Below are 19,830 nucleotides of genomic sequence, written 5' to 3'. Positions count from 1 at the left end.
ATTATAGTCCCATTGGTGTCCATGAAAGGAACTGCCTCCATCCCAATTGGCTTGGCCTGATCTGTGTTATGTGCCTGGATTGCACAATGTTGAGCGGCAGAAGTAACATGGTCATATTCCTCAGAGGTAAGAGTGGAGGTTAGGATAACATGTATATCATGCCAGGTAAGTTCATAGGCCCAAGTTAGGTAGTCAAACTATATGGTATAAGCTGTAGGGTTAGAGGTAAAAGAGCCCAGGCATTTCTCAATTTGGGATAAGTCCCCTAGGAAAAAGGGGCATGAACCTGGACAACCCCTTCTGCCCCTACAACCTCTTGGCTACTAGTTGGGCCTTTCTTTGGGGCAGCTGCTGGGCCTTGGATCTGGTGACTGGAGGGCTAGACCAACTGGGTGCTAAGGGCAGCGTAGGCACATAAGATGGTGGTGGGGTGGGAACAGGAAGTGAAGGACAAGATGGCAGCAATGCTGGAAGAGGAGGATACAAACGGGGAATGGTGGGTGTGGGGCGGGGTGTCAGGTTGGGAGAGAAAGGAGGAGGGTCTGTGCTGGGAGGAGTCTTGGCCATGGCTTCCAGAACCGGAGGGCGGGAGGAGCCTGTTCCAGTGGGGAAAGAGGGAGGTGAAGGCAGAAGAAGAGGGAGAGGGGGTGGCGTGGACATGGAAGAGGAGAGGAACAGGAAGACGGTGTGGCTGAGAACAAAGGACTTAAAGATGGCGGCGACACATGTGAGGACAAAGGACCTAAAGATGGTGTTGACGCAGGTGAGGACAAAGGACCTAAAGATGGTGGTGGTGCAGGTGAGGACAAAGAACCTAAAGATGGCGGTAGCATTGGTGAGGACCAAGGACCTAAAGATGGAGGTGGAGGGGGGGGAGAGGATCACGGGCTGAGAGAGGTGGGCAACCGAGGTCTTCCGGTGGATCTGAAAAGGAGGAAGGACTGGGCAGAGTAAGAGGCTGAAAATCCTTAACTGGAGATCGGGCTAGGAGAATCTGGGTCATTGAACACTTAACATAAAGGTCAGGGTGGGAGCGCAATGTCCAAAAAGCCTGGACATACAGGACTTCAGACGACTCCCCAGTTTGGTGACAGAAGTTAGTTAGGTCAGTGAGGAGGCTACAGTCAAAAGTTCCCTCCGGGGGCCAGTGAGATTGATTGTCCAGAGGATACTCAGGCCAAGTCTGAGAACAGAGTCAGACCAGTTTCTGTTTACAGATCTCCTCCACTATATCTAGGGTCACCAGATTGGATATGAGGCACTGCAGAGGGGTCTGAGCCTTCAATTTAGAGGACTGGTTCCCCATGTCTGTTACCCATTTCCCGGAGCCCCTAAACTGGCGAGCCCAGTGTCCCAAACTCACACAGGTTAGGAGGAGACAGGGAAGTATCATACTCTTCCCCAGAGATCTGGGAGCCCGGATGAGGACGTCTCTTCTATCTCAGGACCAGGACAGGCATAATGCCCAGAAAACCTGGACATAGCTACAATTTTGAAGTTAACCAAACCAGGTGGAGACAGGGCTGGGAAAACAGACCGGGGAAAAGGAGGGACTCACCAAATCACTGTTCGAGGTGCTGAGAGTAGGCGGAGGTCCAGGATTGGGGAAGGAGGGGTGGGAGATACCAATGGCCAGTCGGAGCCCTGCACACTATCTCCTTCCCAGGTTTTGACACCAGATGTAAGGTGAAATTGAGCCTAAATGACCAGGTGAGGAGGCAACAAATGAGCCAAAAGTTTAATAGAGCATAATCCAGGGGATGTTCACTGGTCTGGTTAGTCACAGGCCAGAGAAGTCATGCCCAGCAGGGCAGGCAGTGAGTTTATAAAGAAGTTAGGGGGAGGGAGAGCATAGGTCAACAGTGGCATGAGGATTGGCTAGCCTAAGGCATGTCACGTGTCATTGGCTTTTATAGTAGACAAAGGACTAGAAAGTTACCACTCCTTTTCCAGGTTGGGAGGGGGCAGCAGCCAGGGATTTTGGCACATCATCAGACCAAAATCTGTTGGTCTCTTTCCCATTCTAGGCCGGGTTTGGGGGCTCTACTGCCCCCTTTCCTTATTTGGTGAGGGCTGAGCTCATCTGACGTGCTAACCCCTCCCTCTGGTGCCTCTAGCCTTACATGTCCTTGAATCTCTTTCTTGATATTAAACCAAGGAAGATCAGGCATTTCTAACTCAATTGTTGTAGGCTACCATATTTCAACCAAGCGGCCAAACAAATTGTTAGGGCCTTTTCTAACTCCTCAAGCTGTAACAGTAAGTGTAGAATCTCTGCTTATTGAACCCATATCAATAAATTTTATATTCCTTTTGTTGGGGGAGAGGTGTTCTGTATTCTTTTTGGTCATTGTCCCCTTTGCAACAAAGAATTGAAGTGCAAAGACACAGTAGAGAAACAGTAAAATTTTTATTTAAAGTTACTTAGAAAGCATTTGACAAAGTTCAACATCCGTTCATGATAAAAACTCTCAGCAAAATGGGAATAGAGGGCAAGTACCTCAACATAATAAAGGCCATCTATGAAAAACCCACAGCCAACATTCTATTGAACAGCGAGAAGCTGAAAGCTTTTCCTCTGAGATCAGGAACTAGACAGGGATGCCCACTCTCGCCACTGTTATTTAACATAGTACTGGAGGTCCTAGCCATGGCAATCAGACAAAACAAAAAAATATAAGGAATTCAGATTGGTAAAGAAGAAGTTAAACTGTCACTATTTGCAGATGACATGATACTGTACATAAAAAACCCTAAAGACTCCACCCCAAAACTACTAGAACTGATATCGGAATACAGCAAAGTTGCAGGATACAAAATTAACAGACAGAAATCAGTGGCTTTCCTATACCCTAACAATGAACCAACAGAAAGAGAAATCAGGAAAACAACTCCATTCACAATTGCATCAAAAAAAAAAAAAAGCTAGGAATAAACCTAACCAAAGAAGTGAAAGACTTATACTCTGAAAACTACAAGTCACTCTTAAGAGAAATTAAAGGGGACACTAACAGATGGAAACTCATCCCATGCTCGTGGCTAGGAAGAATTAATATAATCAAAATGGCCATCCTACCCAAAGCAATATACAGATTTGATGCAATCCCTATGAAACTACCAGCAACATTCTTCAATGAACTGGAACAAATAATTCAAAAATTCATATGGAAACACCAAAGACCCCGAATAGCCAAAGCAATCCTGAGAAAGAAGAATAAAGTAGGGGGGATCTCACTCCCCAACTTCAAGCTCTATTATAAAGCCATAGTAATCAAGACACTTTGGTACTGGCACAAGAGCAGAGCCACAGACCAATGAAACAGACTAGAGAATCCAGGCATTAAGCCAGACATATATGGTCAATTAATATTTGATAAAGGAGCCATGGACATACAATGGTGAAATGACAGTCTCTTCAACAGATGGTTCTGGCAAAACTGGACAGCTACATGTAGGAGAATGAAACTGGACCATTGTCTAACCCCATATACAAAAGTAAACTCAAAATGGATCAAAGACCTGAATGCAAGTCCTGAAACCATTAAACTCTTGGAAGAAAACATAGGCAAAAACCTCTTAGACATAAACATGAGTGACCTCTTCTTGAACATATCTCCCTGGGCAAGGAAAACAACAGCAAAAATGAACAAGTGGGACTATATTAAGCTGAAAAGCTTCTGTACAGCAAAAGACACCATCAATAGAACAAAAAGGAACCCTACAGTCTGGGAGAATATATTTGAAAATGACACATCCGATAAAGGCTTGACGTCCAGAATATATAAAGAGCTCACATGCCTCAACAAACAAAAAACAAATAACCCAATTAAAAAATGGGCAGAGGAACTGAACAGATGGTTCTCCAAAAAAGAAATACAGATGGCAAACAGACATATGAAAAGATGCTCCACATCGCTAATTATCAGAGAAATGCAAATTAAAACTACAATGAGGTATCACCTCACACCAGTAAGGATGGCTGCCATCCAAAAGACAAACAACAACAAATGTTGGCGAAGCTGTGGAGAAAGGGGAACCCTCCTACACTGCTGGTGGGAATGTAAGTTAGTTCAACCATTGTGGAAAGCAGTATGGAGGTACATCAAAATGCTCAAAACAGACTTACCATTTGACCCAGGAATTGCACTCCTAGGAATTTACCCTAAGAACGCAGCAATCAAGTTTGAGAAAGACAGATGCACCCCTATGTTTATTGCAGCACTATTTACAATAGCCAAGAATTGGAAGCAACCTAAATGTCCATCAATAGATGAATGGATAAAGAAGATGTGGTACATATACACAATGGAATACTACTCAGCCATAAGAAAAGGGCAAATCCAATCATTTGCAGCAACATGGATGGAGCTGGAGGGTATTATGCTCAGTGAAACAAGCCAAGCGGAGAAAGAGAAATACCAAATTATTTCACTCATCTGTGGAGTATAAGAACAAAGGAAGAACTGAAGGAACAAAAGAATCACAGAACTCAAGAATGGACTAACAGGTACCAAAGGGAAAGGATGGGTGGGGAGGATGGGTGGGTAGGGAGGGATAAGGGGGGGGAGAAGTAGGGGGGTATTAAGATTAGCATGCATGAGGTGGTGGGAGAAAGGGGAGGGCTGTACAACACAGAGAAGACAAGTAGTGATTCTACAACATTTTGCTACACTGATGGACAGTGACTGTAAAGGGGTATATAGGGGGGACCTGGTATAGGGGAGAGCCTAGTAAACAAAATATTTGCCATGTGAGTGTAGATTAATGATAAGAAAAAAAAAGCAGTTCCTGTGTGGTGACCTCCAATGAGTTCTACACAATGATATAAAGGGCATATAAAAGTGTAGGCAAAGGGTCTGTTTGTGTTTATACAGAGGATCAAAGCCTAATTTGGCTACCCCGAAAATCAACTAAGATATGATATGAAAAAGAACTTCCAACATCAGCACTCTCGGGAAGACTCATGCCAGAAGATGATCATCAAAAAACCCCAACAAAGATCCACGCACTGCTACAGGTGTAGATGCACTCATCCCACCAGTTCCTGGACTTGCCATGGGAATGAAGAAGGAGATATCTAAGCTGGCCTGTGCATACAGTAAAACAACAAATTTGACTGGATCTATACTGTTGGAACTCAACTAAGAATTAGGAGAAATGCAAATTGTAACGCTCCAAAATCTTACAACTACAGACTATTTACTGTTAAAAGAACATATGGCATGTGAACAGTCCCCAGGAATGGGTTGTTTTAATTTGTCTGATTTCTCTCAGACTGTTCAAGTTCAGTTGGACAATATCCACCATATCATAGATAAGTTTTCACAAATGCCTAAGGTGCCTAACTGGTTTTCTTGGTTTCACTGGAGATGGCTGGTAATTACAGGTATGCTTTGGTTACATAACTGTACTCCTATTATGTTAATGTGTGTGCACAATTTAATTAGTAGCTTAAAACCTATACATGCTGAAGTTACTTTACAAGAAGATATGTCAAAGAAATAATCAATCTTCCCATGTTTTCTTCCACCTGCTACTTCTATAGCTTTTCTTCTTCCTTCCTAATTACAACCCTTAAATAGAATTCGTGCCTCATATCGAATTTATAGAGTATCATAATTCTTCCAAGTGGTAAAGACACCTCAAGACAAATGCTGGGCATAGAAGCCACAGGGCATAAATATACAAAGAAGTAAAAAGCTAACCTTTTCAAACAATAAGGCTTCTATCTCACCAACTTTACATTTCCCTGTGTGGACCCAGAAGATGACTGGTTAGCCAGAGACGGGTAAGATTCCTCAAGGGAGGAACAACCTAAGACAGGCACAGTCGCAGGGGGGCCATCAGGTGAGAAATTGGGGATCAACAGAGGTGAGGCTTAGAATCTCCCCCTCCCCCCCATTCTGAGAGAAATCTTCTGCATATGTGGATGTTTTATTGCCCTTGTCTAGCTTGGATTAACACATAGTCTACAGGCACACACCTGATCATCTACATGTGCTCTCTTACAACACTAAACTATGTTTTCTACCTTTATCTTGTATCTACCTACCACTTCAGCATTTTATTAAAAATAATAACAATAAAGAGAGGAATGTGGTATCCACATATAAATCAAGGATAAAAATCAAATGAGTATTCATATTTGAACTGACTGTTTAGAGTTCATAATGCATGAGCAAAACCAAAAGTTTCTGTGGTGACTGCCCTTGTACTGTTCACCATGTAACTTATTCACTATGTAAGAATTTCTTCTCCATGTAAGAACTTTTTCATTATGCTTCAGAAGATTGGAGACTGATGAAAATTAGGCTTGGGGTGGATTAATGATTGTGCATTGAGCATTGACTCCCCTATAAAGAATTTTATTGTTGTTAGCAACCATTTGATCAATAAATATGAGAGATGTCCTCAAAAAATATATATATATATACACACACTTCCAATTGTAAAATAAATAAGTAACCGGGATGTAATGTATAGCACAAGGAATATAGTCAAAATATTGTAACAACTTGGTATGGTGATAGCTGGTACCTAGAATTATCATGTATATAAATGTTGAATCACTGTGTTGTACACCTGAAACTAATGTAATACTGTGTGTCAACTACCCTTCAATAAAAAATAATTATCTAAAAATAAATAATAATAAAAAAATTAAGTTGCTTAGAGAGCAAGTACAGGTGACCTCAGAGAGAAGAGCACCCTGAAAGGTTGGAGAGAAAGAGTTTAAGATTAAAAGGTTATACACTGTACATCTGGGGAGAGGAATCCTGGGGTAAAATACCTCTAAAAATTGGAATTAGTCAAATGGAGAAATAAAGTTTAAAACCAGTTCACTGCTCACACACTGCAGTCTTGGGCCATCTGTCTCCTCTGCTCTGGAAACCAGCAAGCAAGCAAGCCAGCCTCTTCCACTTAACCTCTCAGGTTCAGACACGCCCTCAGTTGCCCAGGTAATTACCCATTGATATGGAGATGAACTTCTCTCCACCCCTGAGGCTATGCAAATGCACTAAAGCCAGGTGAGATATTCTGGAAATGTTATAATTTTACCCACACATACTTTAAAAGTGTGGGCAACCTCAGAGAGAGGACCGTGCACTGAAAGGTTGGGGGGGGCCCCCTTTTAAGGATTTTTTCAGGAATGTGACAAAGGGCTAGGGTGCGGGCTTGTTAAGTGGTCTCAAGTATCTTTGATGAGACATTAAGTTTCTTATCAGTCCTCTAGGTAGTTCTGCAAAATTAGCTTAACACAAGAAATTTACTACTCTGGTCTCTTCCCAGTATAGCAGCTTCCTGGTTTGGGAGCATATCAATCAAGACTGTCTGCCCTTCCTCCAAGGTGGGCAGTTACTTGTTTGCTAAAGAGTATGTTAAGAATCTTCCTTCTTAAACTTTCTGAGTATTTTTTCAAAATGCGATTTTGGCTTTAAGGTGGGATCTCCCTGTCTTTATTGTGCTGTTTATAGGTGGGCCTTTTAGCAGGCTAGAGTAAATCTTACAATGATAGAATTGACACAATGAAGAAATGGGCTGTGCTCAGATACTTTTCCTTATCTGGGGAATAGTCAAACATTCAAGGCCAAGTTGCTCTTGACCTTTTGAAGTTTAACTGATTAACTTTAACTCTGAGTCTTTTCTGGCCTTTTAGTTATAACTGGTTAACTGAGTCCTTTCCAGGAGGCTTTACTGACCTTGGTCTCTTTCCACCCTGTTCATATCTATTTTCCTGCCTAATACGTCCACCATTATCCCACACTCTTAGTTTCTATTTCTAAGCACATTCCCCAGATTTCTGTCTATATAAATTAGAAAACTCAAGTCGTTCTTTTAGAGTGTAGGGCACTTCTCATGTAAGTCTCACTTTGTACCTTATCTGTAGGGGCCTCCTGGGATTTGAGTCTAGTTATAGATCTGGAAGCAAAGAGGGGAGGCAGGAGTGGGTCCTGAGAAGAATCAGCTTTGTCTTTCAAAGTAACTGCCTCAGGGGAGGCCATTACAGTTTCCTCAGGCAATGCAGGGTTAATCCCCTAAAACAGGGTGGGGAGGCCATTTCCACTGGGAATAGAGAGGCTGCTTCCACTGGCAAAGAAGATACTTCAGAATTTAGGGACTCAAAATCCCCAGCTTCATTAGTGTCTTCCCGCACATCCCCATTCCAACTCTCAGGATGCCATTTCTTTCCAATCAATGTCCTTACTTTAACAGTAGATACCTTTTGATTGTTTTTGTTTTTGCTTTTTTTGGGGGGGTATTATTATTTATTTTTACTTATTTATTTTTAATTAAGGTATCATTGATATACAATCTTATGAAGGTTTCACATGAGCAACATTGTGGTTTCAACATTCACCCATATTATCAAGTCTACCCCCACCCCATTGCAGTCACTGTCCATCAGTGTAGTAAGATGCTGTAGAGTCATTACTTGTTTTATCCCTGCTGTACTGCCTTCCTCCTGACCTAGTTATATTGTGAGTGCTAATTATAGTGCCCCTTAATCCCCTTCTCCCTCCTTCCCCACCCACCCACCCTCCCCAACCCCTTCCCTCTGGTAACCACTACTCCCTTCTTGGAGTCTCTGAGTCTGCTGCTGTTCTGTTTCTTCAGTTTTATTTGTTGTTATACTAACAGTAGATACCTTTTGAGGCTAAAAGTTCAGCTTGCATTGTAATTCAGCCAATCACAGGATGAAATTCTGGGTTAATTTTTCAGCAATCTCTCTACCCTGTGGCTAAAGGAGATAAGGGTATCCTTCAGCACACTTACTGAGCTCATTCTTTTCTTTCCCCACTTTGTCCAATGGCATTAGGAACAACCAATCTCATTTTACTCATTAGCTAGGCAAAAATGTTTGAAGGTAATTATGTATGACTGTTGTAGCTCCCGTATCTGTTATGTCATGAGATCATAGTTGATATGTATAGTTCCCGTCTTCTTATATTCATACTTCACTCTATTGCCTTTCAATTATTGCCTCATTTAAAGAAGTGACACAAACCTTCAGTTCTAAGAGGTATGAGATCTTATGGTATTCCATTTCCTGAGTTACTGTAATCCTCCATTAACTTGGTCATACATTATTGGTCATAGTAATCCTAAGAGGTATCATTAGAGAATCCTCTTGGTCCCAGATCTAATCATTAACTCCACCGAACTATTTCTCTGTGATAATAAATATTTTATATGGGTATGTAGCATCCTCTGATGAATGCTGGGCTGTACCCCTCCACTTAGGAATATATGTGGATGTGAAATATGAAATAATGATTATTATTCACATGGTAAACAACAAAAAGGATTTCTGGAGAAAGTTTTTTCTGGACTGAAGGGAGAGTGAAGCTTTGGATCTGGCTTTGACTTTTACTGTGTTTAGGAGTAGGGCCAGGTTATATTTGCATGGTTTGAACTAACCACTAGTGCCAAGAGAGGGAGTGCATGGCCTTCTTGTTTGCTTGTCTAGATGTGGGACAAAGGGGGAAGGTGAATGTATGGAGCTTGGCAGCTTTTAACTGTGAAACACACACACAAAAATGTCTTTCTTTCTTTTACAGTAGGGAATAGTCACCCTAAGCATTATAGCCACTCCCTACTTTGATTGTTGGTTCAGTAACTTCCAGAGCCCAAAATAGCAATAGGAGCCTCAACTTCTATTTCAATGGAATTATTGCTATGTTCCTTAACAGAGTATTCCTCCCTTGGCAACTTGGACCACTACACTAGAAGAGCCCAGAAAAAAAGTCCTATGAACGGATCATTAAGTAAATAGTGAAATAACCAATTCCCCACATTCACCTTTTGGCTATAGACCTTACTGAAATAAGGCAGCATATTTCAATGATGGTACTTCCTAGGGTCATTCTCAGGCTGTAGAGGGCAGCCACTACAAGCTGTGCAGAGAAGCTGGCACTCCCTTTATCAATGCAATTAGCAAGAGGCTTTGGTACAGGGAATGTATTCTGGTCCTTTGTGGGTCTAGGGTAAGAGGGTCATATAAACTAAATTCATTCCAACATTCTTATTTCCCTGAAGATTTGGATCCCACCCTTTACATTATACCAGGAATATCCTGATATCTGAATTTTATTGAATGTAGTCCATTATTGAAGGTAGGTTTTGGTCAACCAACCAAAGAAACTGTTAGAATCCCTCCCAGCTGCTCAATATAACACACTGAACTCAAAATTTTTGGTAAGTGCACCCATATGAATATATTCAAAATGATCCAGCAATATGCTCTGTCCTCTTTCGTCTAGCACTCCAAGAATCCATTGTCTGGAGATTGAATTAAAGATGGCGGCGTGAGAGGAGAGACAGAGGCTTCCTCATAAAACTGGATACAATTAGAAATTTTAATTGGCACAACTAATCCTGAGAGAGCAACAGGAAAGAGGATGGCGCCAGACTGCAAACACCTGGAGGAAAGAGCAGACCTCAGTGAATGGGGTAACGTACCAGAGCTGTGGCTCCGCAGGACCCGAGCCCCTCCCCCACCCCAGCTCACCAGCGGGAGGAAGAGAAATGGAGCAGGGAGGGAGTGGAAGGCTTGGAACTGCTGAATACCTAGCTCCGGAGATCTGCTCTGGGAGCACAAAACTACATTTCCTGGTGCTTACTTGAGACTTGCATGACTATCAGGTTGGAAAGTTAATACAGGCAGAGTTCCTGGGAAGACTGGGATTCTGGCCACTTGGGGAAAGCAGGGATCCATATCTGGCTGCTCTGGGACAAAAACTTATGCCTGTGTGACCGGCCCACTGGCTCAGGCGGTGGAGACAGGCACAGCAGCCGGGAGGTGGGGAACAGCTCTTTCCTCCCCCCAGGCACCAGTACCGCTCCCCTGCAACCCCCGACATTGCTTTAGGGGCTGAGCAGCTCCAGAATAGAGCTTCTGGACACTAGAGGGCGCCATATACAAACATGAAACGCCAAAGGAACCTTGTCCAGAATAAAATTATTAATACAAATCCCGAGAAAGATTTAAATGATATGGACCTCATGACTCTTCCTGAAAGGGAGTTCAAAATAAAAATCATCAACATTCTAATTGAGGTACAAAAAGACATCCAAGAACTCAAGAATGAATTCAGGTCAGAGATCCAATCATTGAAGAGCACGATGGAGGGTATTAAAAGCAGGTTGGATATGGTGGAGGAGACAATAAATGAAATAGAAACTAGAGAAGAGGAATACAAAGAAGCTCAGGCACAGAGAGAAAAAAGGATCTCTAGGAATGAAAGAATATTGAGAGAACTGTGTGACCAATCCAAGTAGAACAATATTGGCATTATACAGATATCAGAAGAAGAACAGAGAGAGAGAGAGAAAGGGATAGAAAGTGTCTTTGAGGAGGTAGTTGCAGAAAACTTCCCCAATCTGGGGAAGGACATAGTCTCTCAGGCCATCAAGATCCACAGATCTCCCAACACAAGGGACCCAAGGAAGACAACCCCAAGACACATAGTAATTAAAATGGGAAAGATGAAGGATAAGGACAGACTGTTAAAAACAGCCAGAGAGAGAAATAAGATCACATACAAATTAAAGCCCATCAGGCTAACTTTAGACTTCTCAGTAGAAACCTTACAGGCCAGAAGGGAGTGCCATGATGTATTTAATGCCATGAAGCAGAAGGGTCTGGAACCAAGATTACTTTATCCGGCAAGATTATCATTTAAATTTGAAGGAGGGACTAAACAATTTCCAGATAAGCAAAAGCTGAGAGAGTTGACCTCACACAAACCATCTCTGCAGTCTATTTTGGAGGGACTGCTATAGATGGAAGTGTTCCTAGGGTTGGATAGCTGTCATCAGAGGTAATAACCACAGTAAAGAAAGTAGAACAGCTAATTACGAGGCAAATGCAAAATTAAATTAACTATCTGCAAAGTCAATCAACAGATAGACAAAAAGTACAGAATTTGATACCTAATATATAAAGAATGGAGGAGGAAGAAAAAGGAGGAGAAATAGAAAAGAACCTTTAGATTGTGTTTGTAACAGCATACTAAGTGAGTTAAGTTAGACTCTTAGATAGTAAGGAAAGTAACCTGGAACCTTTGGTAACCACGAATATAAAGTCTGAAATGGCAATAAGTACATACCTATCGATAATCATCCTAAATGTAAATGTATTGAATGCACCAATCAAAAGACATAGAGTCACTGAATGGATAAAAAACAAGACCCATCTATATGCTGCTTACAAGAGACTCACCTTAAACCCAAAGACATGCACAGACTAAAAGTCAAGGGATGGAAAAAGATATTTCATGCAAACAATAGGGAGAAAAAAAGCAGGTGGTGCAGTACTAGTATCAGACAAAATAGACTTCAAAACAAAGAAAGTAACAAGGGATAAAGAAGGACATTACATAATGATAAAGGGCTCACTCCAACAAGAGGATATAACCATTATAAATATATACGCACCCAACACAGGAGCACCAGCATATGTGAAACAAATACTAACAACACTAAAGGAGGAAATAGAATGCAATGCATTCATTTTAGGAGATTTCAACACACCATTCACTCCAAAGGACAGATCCACCAGACAGAAAATAAGTAAGGACACAGAGGCACTGAACAACACACTAGAACAGATGGACCTAATTGACATCTATAGAACTCTACACCCAAAAGCAGCAGGATACACATTCTTCTCAAGTGCACATGGAACATTCTCCAGAATAGACCACATACTAGGCCACAAAAAGAGCCTCAGTAAATTCAAAAAGATTGAAATTCTACCAACCAACTTTACAGACCACAAAGGTATAAAACTAGAAATAAATTGTACAAAGAGAGCAAAAAGGCTCACAAACACATGGAGGCTTAACAACATGGTCCTAAATAGTCAATGGATCAATGACCAAATTAAAATGGAGATCCAGCAATATATGGAAATAAATGGCAACAACAACACAAAGCCCCAACTTCTGTGGGATGCAGCGAAAGCAGTCTTAAGAGGAAAGTATATAGCAATCCAGGCATATTTAAAGAAGGAAGACCAAACCCAAATGAATGGTCTAACGTCACAGTTATCAAAATTGGAAAAAGAAGAACAAATGAGGCCTAAAGTCAGCAGGAGGGACATAATAAAGATCAGAGAAGAAATAAATAAAATTGAGAAGAATAAAATAATAGAAAAAAATCAGTGAAACCAAGAGCTGGTTCTTTGAGAAAATAAACAAAATAGATAAGCCTCTAGCCAGACTTATTAAGAGAAAAAGAGAATCAACACACATCAACAGAATCAGAAACAAGAAAGGAAACATTACAACGGACCCATTAGAAATACAAAGAATTATTAGAGACTACTATGATAACCTATATGCTAAGAAGCTGGAAAACCTAGAAGAAATGGACAACTTCCTAGAAAAATACAACCTTCCAAGACTGACCAAGGAAGAAACACAAAATCTAAACAAACCAATTACCACCAAAGAAACTGAAGTGGTAATCAAAAAACTACCCAAGAACAAAACCCCCAGGCCAGATGGATTTACCTTGGAATTTTATCAGACATACAGAGAAGACATAATACCCATTCTCCTTAAAGTTTTCCAAAAAATAGAAGAGGAGGGAATACTCCCAAACTCATTCTATGAAGCCAATATCACCCTAATACCAAAACCAGGCAAAGACCCCACCAAAAAAGAAAACTACAGACCAATATCCCTGATGAACGTAGATGCAAAAATACTCAATAAAATATTAGCAAACCGAATTCAAAAATACATCAAGAGGATCATACACCATGATCAAGTGGGATTCATCCCAGGGATGCAAGGATGGTAGAACATTTGAAAATCCATCAACACCATCCACCACATCAACAAAAAGAAGGACAAAACCACATGATCATCTCCATAGATGCTGAAAAAGCACTCGACAAAATTCAACATCCATTCATGATAAAAACTCTTAACAAAATGGGTATAGAGGGCAAGTACCTCAACATAATAAAGGCCATATATGATAAACCCACAGCCAACATCATACTGAACAGTGAAAAGCTGAAAACTTTTCCTCTGAGATCAGGAACAAGACAGGGATGCCCCCTCTCCCCCACTGTTATTCAACATAGTACTGGAGGTCCTAGCCACGGCAATTAGACAAAACAAAGAAATACAAGGAATCCAGATTGGTAAGGAAGAAGTCAAATTGTCACTATTTGCAGAGGACGTGATATTGTACATAAAAAATCCTAAAGACTCTACTCCAAAACTACTAGAATTGAAATTGGAATACAGCAAAGTTGCAGGATACAAAATTAACACACAGAAATCTGTGGCTTTCCTATACACTAACAATGAACTAATAGAAAGAGAAATCAGGAAAACAATTCCATTCACAATTGCATCAAAAAGAATAAAATACTTAGGAATAAACCTTACTAAGGAAGTGAAAGACCTATACCCTGAAAACTATAAGACACTCTTAAGAGAAATTAAAGAGGACACTAACAAATGGAAACTCATCCCATGCTCTTGGTTAGGAAGAATTAATATCGTCTAAATGGCCATCCTGCCCAAAGCAATATACCGATTCAATGCAATCTCTATCAATTTACCAACAACATTCTTCATCGAACTAGAACAAATAGTTCAAAACTTCATTTGGAAACACCAAAGACCCCGAATAGCCAAAGCAATCCTGAGGAGGAAGAATAAAGTTGGGTGGATCTTGCTCCCCAACTTCAAGCTCTACTACAAAGCCACAGTTATCAAGACAGTTTGGTACTGGCACAAGAACAGAGCCACAGACCAGTGGAACAGAATAGACAGTCTGGGTGTTAACACATACATTTATGGTCAATTAATATATGATAAAGGAGCCATGGACATACAATGGGGAAATGACAGTCTCTTCAACAGATGGTGCTGGCAAAACTGGACAGCTGCATGTAAGAGAATGAAACTGGATCATTGTCTAACCCCATACACAAAAGTTAATTCGAAATGGATCAAAGACCTGAATGTAAGTCATGAAACCATAAAACTCTTAGAAAAAAACATAGGCAAAAATCTCTTGGACATAAACATGAGCAACTTGTTCATGAACATATTTCCCCAGGCAAGGGAAACAAAAGCAGAAATGAACAGGTGAGACTATATCAAGCTGAAAAGCTTCTGTACAGTGAAGGACACCATCAATAGAACAAAAAGGTACCCTACAGTATGGGAGAATATATTCATAAATGACAGATCTGATAAAGGGTTGACATCCAAAATATATAAAGAGCTCATGCACCTCAACAAACAAAAAGCAAATAATCCAATTAAAAAATGGGCAGAGAAGCTGAACAGACAGTTCTCCAAAGAAGAAATTCAGATGGCCAACAGACACATGAAAAGAGGCTCCACATCGCTTGTCATCAGAGAAATGCAAATTAAAACCACAATGAGATATCACCTCACACCAGTAAGGATCACCACCATCCAAAAGACAAACAACAACAAATGTTGGCGAGGTTGTGGAGAAAGGGGAACCCTCCTACACTGCTGGTGGGAATGTAATTTAGTTCATCCATTGTAGAAAGCAGTATGGAGGTTCCTCAAAAAGCTCAAAATAGAAATACCATTTGACCCAGGAATTCCACTTCTAGGAATTTACGCTAAGAATGCAGCACTCCAGTTTGAAAAAGACAGGTGCAACCCTATGTTTATCGCAGCACTGTTTACAATAGCCAAGAAATGGAAGCGACCTAAATGTCCATCAGAAGATGAATGGATAAAGAAGAGGTGGTACATATACACAATGGAATATTACTCAGCCAAGAAAAAAAACAGATTCTACCATTTGCAAACAACATGGATGGAGCTAGAGGGTATTATGTTCAGTGAAATAAGCCAGGCAGAGAAAGACAAGTACCAAATGATATCACTCATATGTGGAGTATAAGAACAAAGAAAACCTGAAGGAACAAAGCAGCAGAAAACCACAGAACCCAAGAATGGACTAACGTTTACCAAAGGGAAAGGGACTGGGGAGGATGGGTGGGAAGGGAGGGATAAGGCAGGGAAAAAGAAAGGGGGCCTTATGATTAGCATGTATAATGTTGGGGGGGTCATAGGGAGGGATGTGCAACACAGAGAAGACAAGTAGTGAGTCTACAGCATCTTACTACACTGATGGACAGTGACTGTAATGGGGTTTGTGTCGGGGGGACTTGGTGAAGGGGGGAGTCTAGTAACCATAATGTTCTTCATATAATTATAGATTAATGATAATAAAATGAATAAAAAAAAGAATCCATTTTCATACATATTCTCAAGGCTTCTATAAAAAAGCAGTAAAATCCTGACATTTTATTTTGGTGTGAACATTATAATCTCCTTGGTTATACATTATGCTATTACCCTGGGATATTCTGGAATTGGACCCTAATTAAGAGTCTACAGGTAATGAAGGATGGTGGGTGAATATCTTAAAGAGAATTAGCATGACTTTTAAGACAATTGTCTCAGATAAGTTCATTATAGAGTTTAAACTAAGGGAAAGCCATCTTCTCAGATAGGGTACTAAGGATTGCTTCTGTTGGCAAAGAAGGTTAGTGGAGATAGGTGTACAAGGTTTTCAGAGTTGCCCAAATCCACTGTATTTTCCCATTCTAATTATCATAGTTCTACTCATTCCCAAGTCAATGCCTTAACTGGCACAAAAGAGACCTGGAGAAATTGTGAATTTACAATTCACTTTGTAATAATGTAATCCACAAAATCAGATTTTTGTTCTGATATTAAGCTTCATCAGTTTGAAGAGAGAAAAGGTTTTCTGGTTGTTTGACTTCTGTTTTTTTGACAAGGTAAAAAAAATATGAACTTGTTTGACCTCATTTCCCCATAAGGATCAATTGGAGCAGTAATTTGGTATTCTAAATCTTGGTTTTCAATAGACATTTTATTTCAGAAAATGGCTGTTGGCAATTTTAAGCATCTATTTTATTACATATCATGAATGATCAGATTCCCCATTTGCCATTGGCTTTAATGTCATCAGTACATTCAAACTCTATGAGATCAGACATCCAATTCCATACTTTCACCTTTGAGGGCCTGTTTCCTAGAACCACTCCTGATGTAAAATGTAGCAGTTAGTGTTCACAGAAGAAATAAAAAACTGCTCTAGATATTTTTATCTAGAGGAATTTAATACAGGAAATGTGATGAAATTGTTGGCATGCTGGAAGAACAAAAAGAAAAAGGGAAGGCAGGTGATATGAAGCCTCTCCTCTCCCTAAAGAGAGACACTATTTTGATACTTGTGTGACATTAAGTTTCAAGAACAGCTTTTACAGAGGCTACAAACATTAGCTAATGCCACCACGGGGATCTGTTTCTACTGCAGTGCCAGTTGCTGCTGCTGCTACCAGATCCAGAAGACAATTTCTTCTTTCTTTCTTTTTCTTCTAATCTCTAGTGTATGATTTTTACATTGGCAGAAGCTAAAATGGAATCTCTCTGGCAAAGGAGCCTGGAATATAAGGTTTCCAGGCCTTCACTCCCTTTGATGGGGGGAGAACTTAAAAGGATCAAGATGGTGCTGAGAACTAACACAAAATATCTAGCACATCTTGACTTTGCAAAGTGGGAAAGTACAAGAGTACTTGTGGAAGGAAAGGAGAGAAAGGAGATCAGTTTTATGAACTGATATATAGGAATTGAGGCTCTGGATAGACTCTAAAACTACATATGTTATGAATACCTTAGAATTTTTTTCAGATGGTTTTGTACCACAGTTTGAAGACCAATGATCTAGACACTAATATTCCCAGGGAACACACCACCCACTAGCCAGTTTCCTCAAGGCTCTCTTGATGTCTTTGTTTCTCAGGCTGTATATGATGGGATTCAACATGGGAGTCACAACACAGAAGAGCACAGAGACCAGGATGTCCATGTCCAGGGAGTAGCCTCCCCTGGGTCTGTCATAGTTGAGGTTGGCTGTTCCATAAAAGACCACCACCACAGTGAGGTGGGATGCACAGGTAGAGAAGGCTTTGTTCCTGCCCTGAGCAGAGGGGATCCTAAGGATGGCAGAGATGATAAGTATGTAGGATACTGCAGTAAATAGGCAGGGGCTCAGGCCAATGGTGGCACTGGCCACATGGAGCACAGACTCATTGAGAGAGGTGTCTGAGCAGGCGAGCTCTAGGAGCAATGGGATGTCACAGAGAAAGTGGCTGATCTGGTTGGGCCCACAAAGACTGAGTGCAGTTGCCAGCACTGTGTGTGTCACAGAATTCACCAGCCCACACAGCCAGGACCCAGTCACCAAAGAAACGCAGACATTCACACTCATGAGGACTGGGTATTGAAGAGGGTGGCAAATGGCTACATAGCGGTCATAAGCCATAGCAGCCAATAGGACACATTCAGTGCCAGCACATGTCACGAGGAAAAAGATCTGGGAAAGGCAGCCTTCATATGAAATGGTCTTCTTCTTCTGGAAGAAGTTTATTAGCAAGGCTGGAATGGTGGTAGATGTGTAGCAGATGTCCAAGAAACTCAGGTTGCTGAGGAAATAATACATTGGAGTGTGGAGAGCTGGACTGATCTTGGTGGCTGTTATTATAAGCATGTTGCCTAGGAGAGTTGTCAGATAAATGACTAGGAAGACCAGGAAGAACAAGCCCTGTAGGTTGGGGTGGTTGGAAAATCCCAAGAAGATGAATTCAGTGACATCTGTTTGATTGTTCATTTCAAATGGTGTTATAGCTATAAAACAATGAGAAAAAGGCCATAATGAGAATATACAAAGATCACCTCAAATTGACATCTAACTTTGTATGGTCACGTCAAATAATGTTGAGTACAGAATAGTCTGGTATGTGGAGGGAGGTGTGTGGCAGTGTCTGCCTGTTTACTGCAATGTCCTACACACTCATCATCTTCTTTAGTCTGTTAATGTAGTAAATTACATGGATTATTTAATTGTTGAACTTGCCTTGCATTCCTGAGATCAGCCCCAATTGATTTTGATGTAGTATCCCTTTTATATATTGCTTGATTCAATTTTCTAATACTTTGTTGAGGATGTTTTGCATTTGTGTTCATGAGGGATGCTGTTGGTCTGTAGTTTTCTTTTCTTGCAATATTTTTGTTTAGTTATGTTACCAATTTTCGGGTAATGTTGGCCTTACAAAATGTGTTGGGAACTTTCTCTTCTTTTAAGTTTTCTAGCTGAGAATATGTATAATTGGTACTATTTCTTCCTTAAATGCCTGGTCAGAATTCAACAGTGAAACTATATGGACCTGTATTTTTATTTTTTACAATGTTTAAAGCTACAATTTTAATATCTTTAACATACAGACAACTATTCAGGTTATTTATTATTGAGTGAATTTGGGATGACCTTTCAAGAAAGTGGTATATTTCATCTTGTTGAATTTATGAGCATAAAGTTGTTCATAGTATTCTATAATTATTCTTTTAATATGGAGTCAATATTGATGTATCCTCTTCTATCTTTGATATTGATAATTTGTTCCTTCTTTATTTTTTCCTTGGTCAGTCTGGCTAGAGGTTTATCAATTTGTTGTTTTCAAAGAACAAATTTTTAGTTTCACTGATTTTCTCTATTGTTTTCAATTTCATTAATTTTTTCTGTAATCTGCTTTTTCCTTGTTTTTGTCTGCTTTGAGTTGAATGTACTTTTTCTACTTTCTTAATGTGACCGCTCACAATTTTAGGTATTAGCTTTTCTAATATAAGTATTAAGTGGTAAAAATTTACCTCTACACCCTATTCAGTTGTATCCCTCAAATTTTGATATACTGTCTTTATTTTTGTTCAGTTTGAAATATTTTTTCAT

General features: G+C 40.4%; 1 protein-coding gene across 1 annotated transcript; it reads right to left on the bottom strand.

The window, feature by feature from the left end:
* Positions 1-306: 306 nt before the first annotated feature.
* LOC118931664 (olfactory receptor 5V1-like) lies at positions 307-18,723 on the bottom strand. Its single transcript, XM_057499472.1, has 2 exons — positions 17,809-18,723; positions 307-924 (listed from the first exon to the last, which is right to left on the bottom strand). The coding sequence occupies exons 1-2, from the start codon at positions 18,712-18,714 to the stop codon at positions 307-309; spliced, it is 1,524 nt and encodes a 507-aa protein (XP_057355455.1). The 5' UTR covers positions 18,715-18,723.
* Between the last annotated feature and the right edge of the window lie 1,107 nt (positions 18,724-19,830).

This window comes from Manis pentadactyla, chromosome 4 (assembly GCF_030020395.1).
Source record: "Manis pentadactyla isolate mManPen7 chromosome 4, mManPen7.hap1, whole genome shotgun sequence".
NCBI lineage: Eukaryota > Metazoa > Chordata > Mammalia > Pholidota > Manidae > Manis > Manis pentadactyla.
This window is presented reverse-complemented; position numbering and strand designations above follow the sequence as displayed.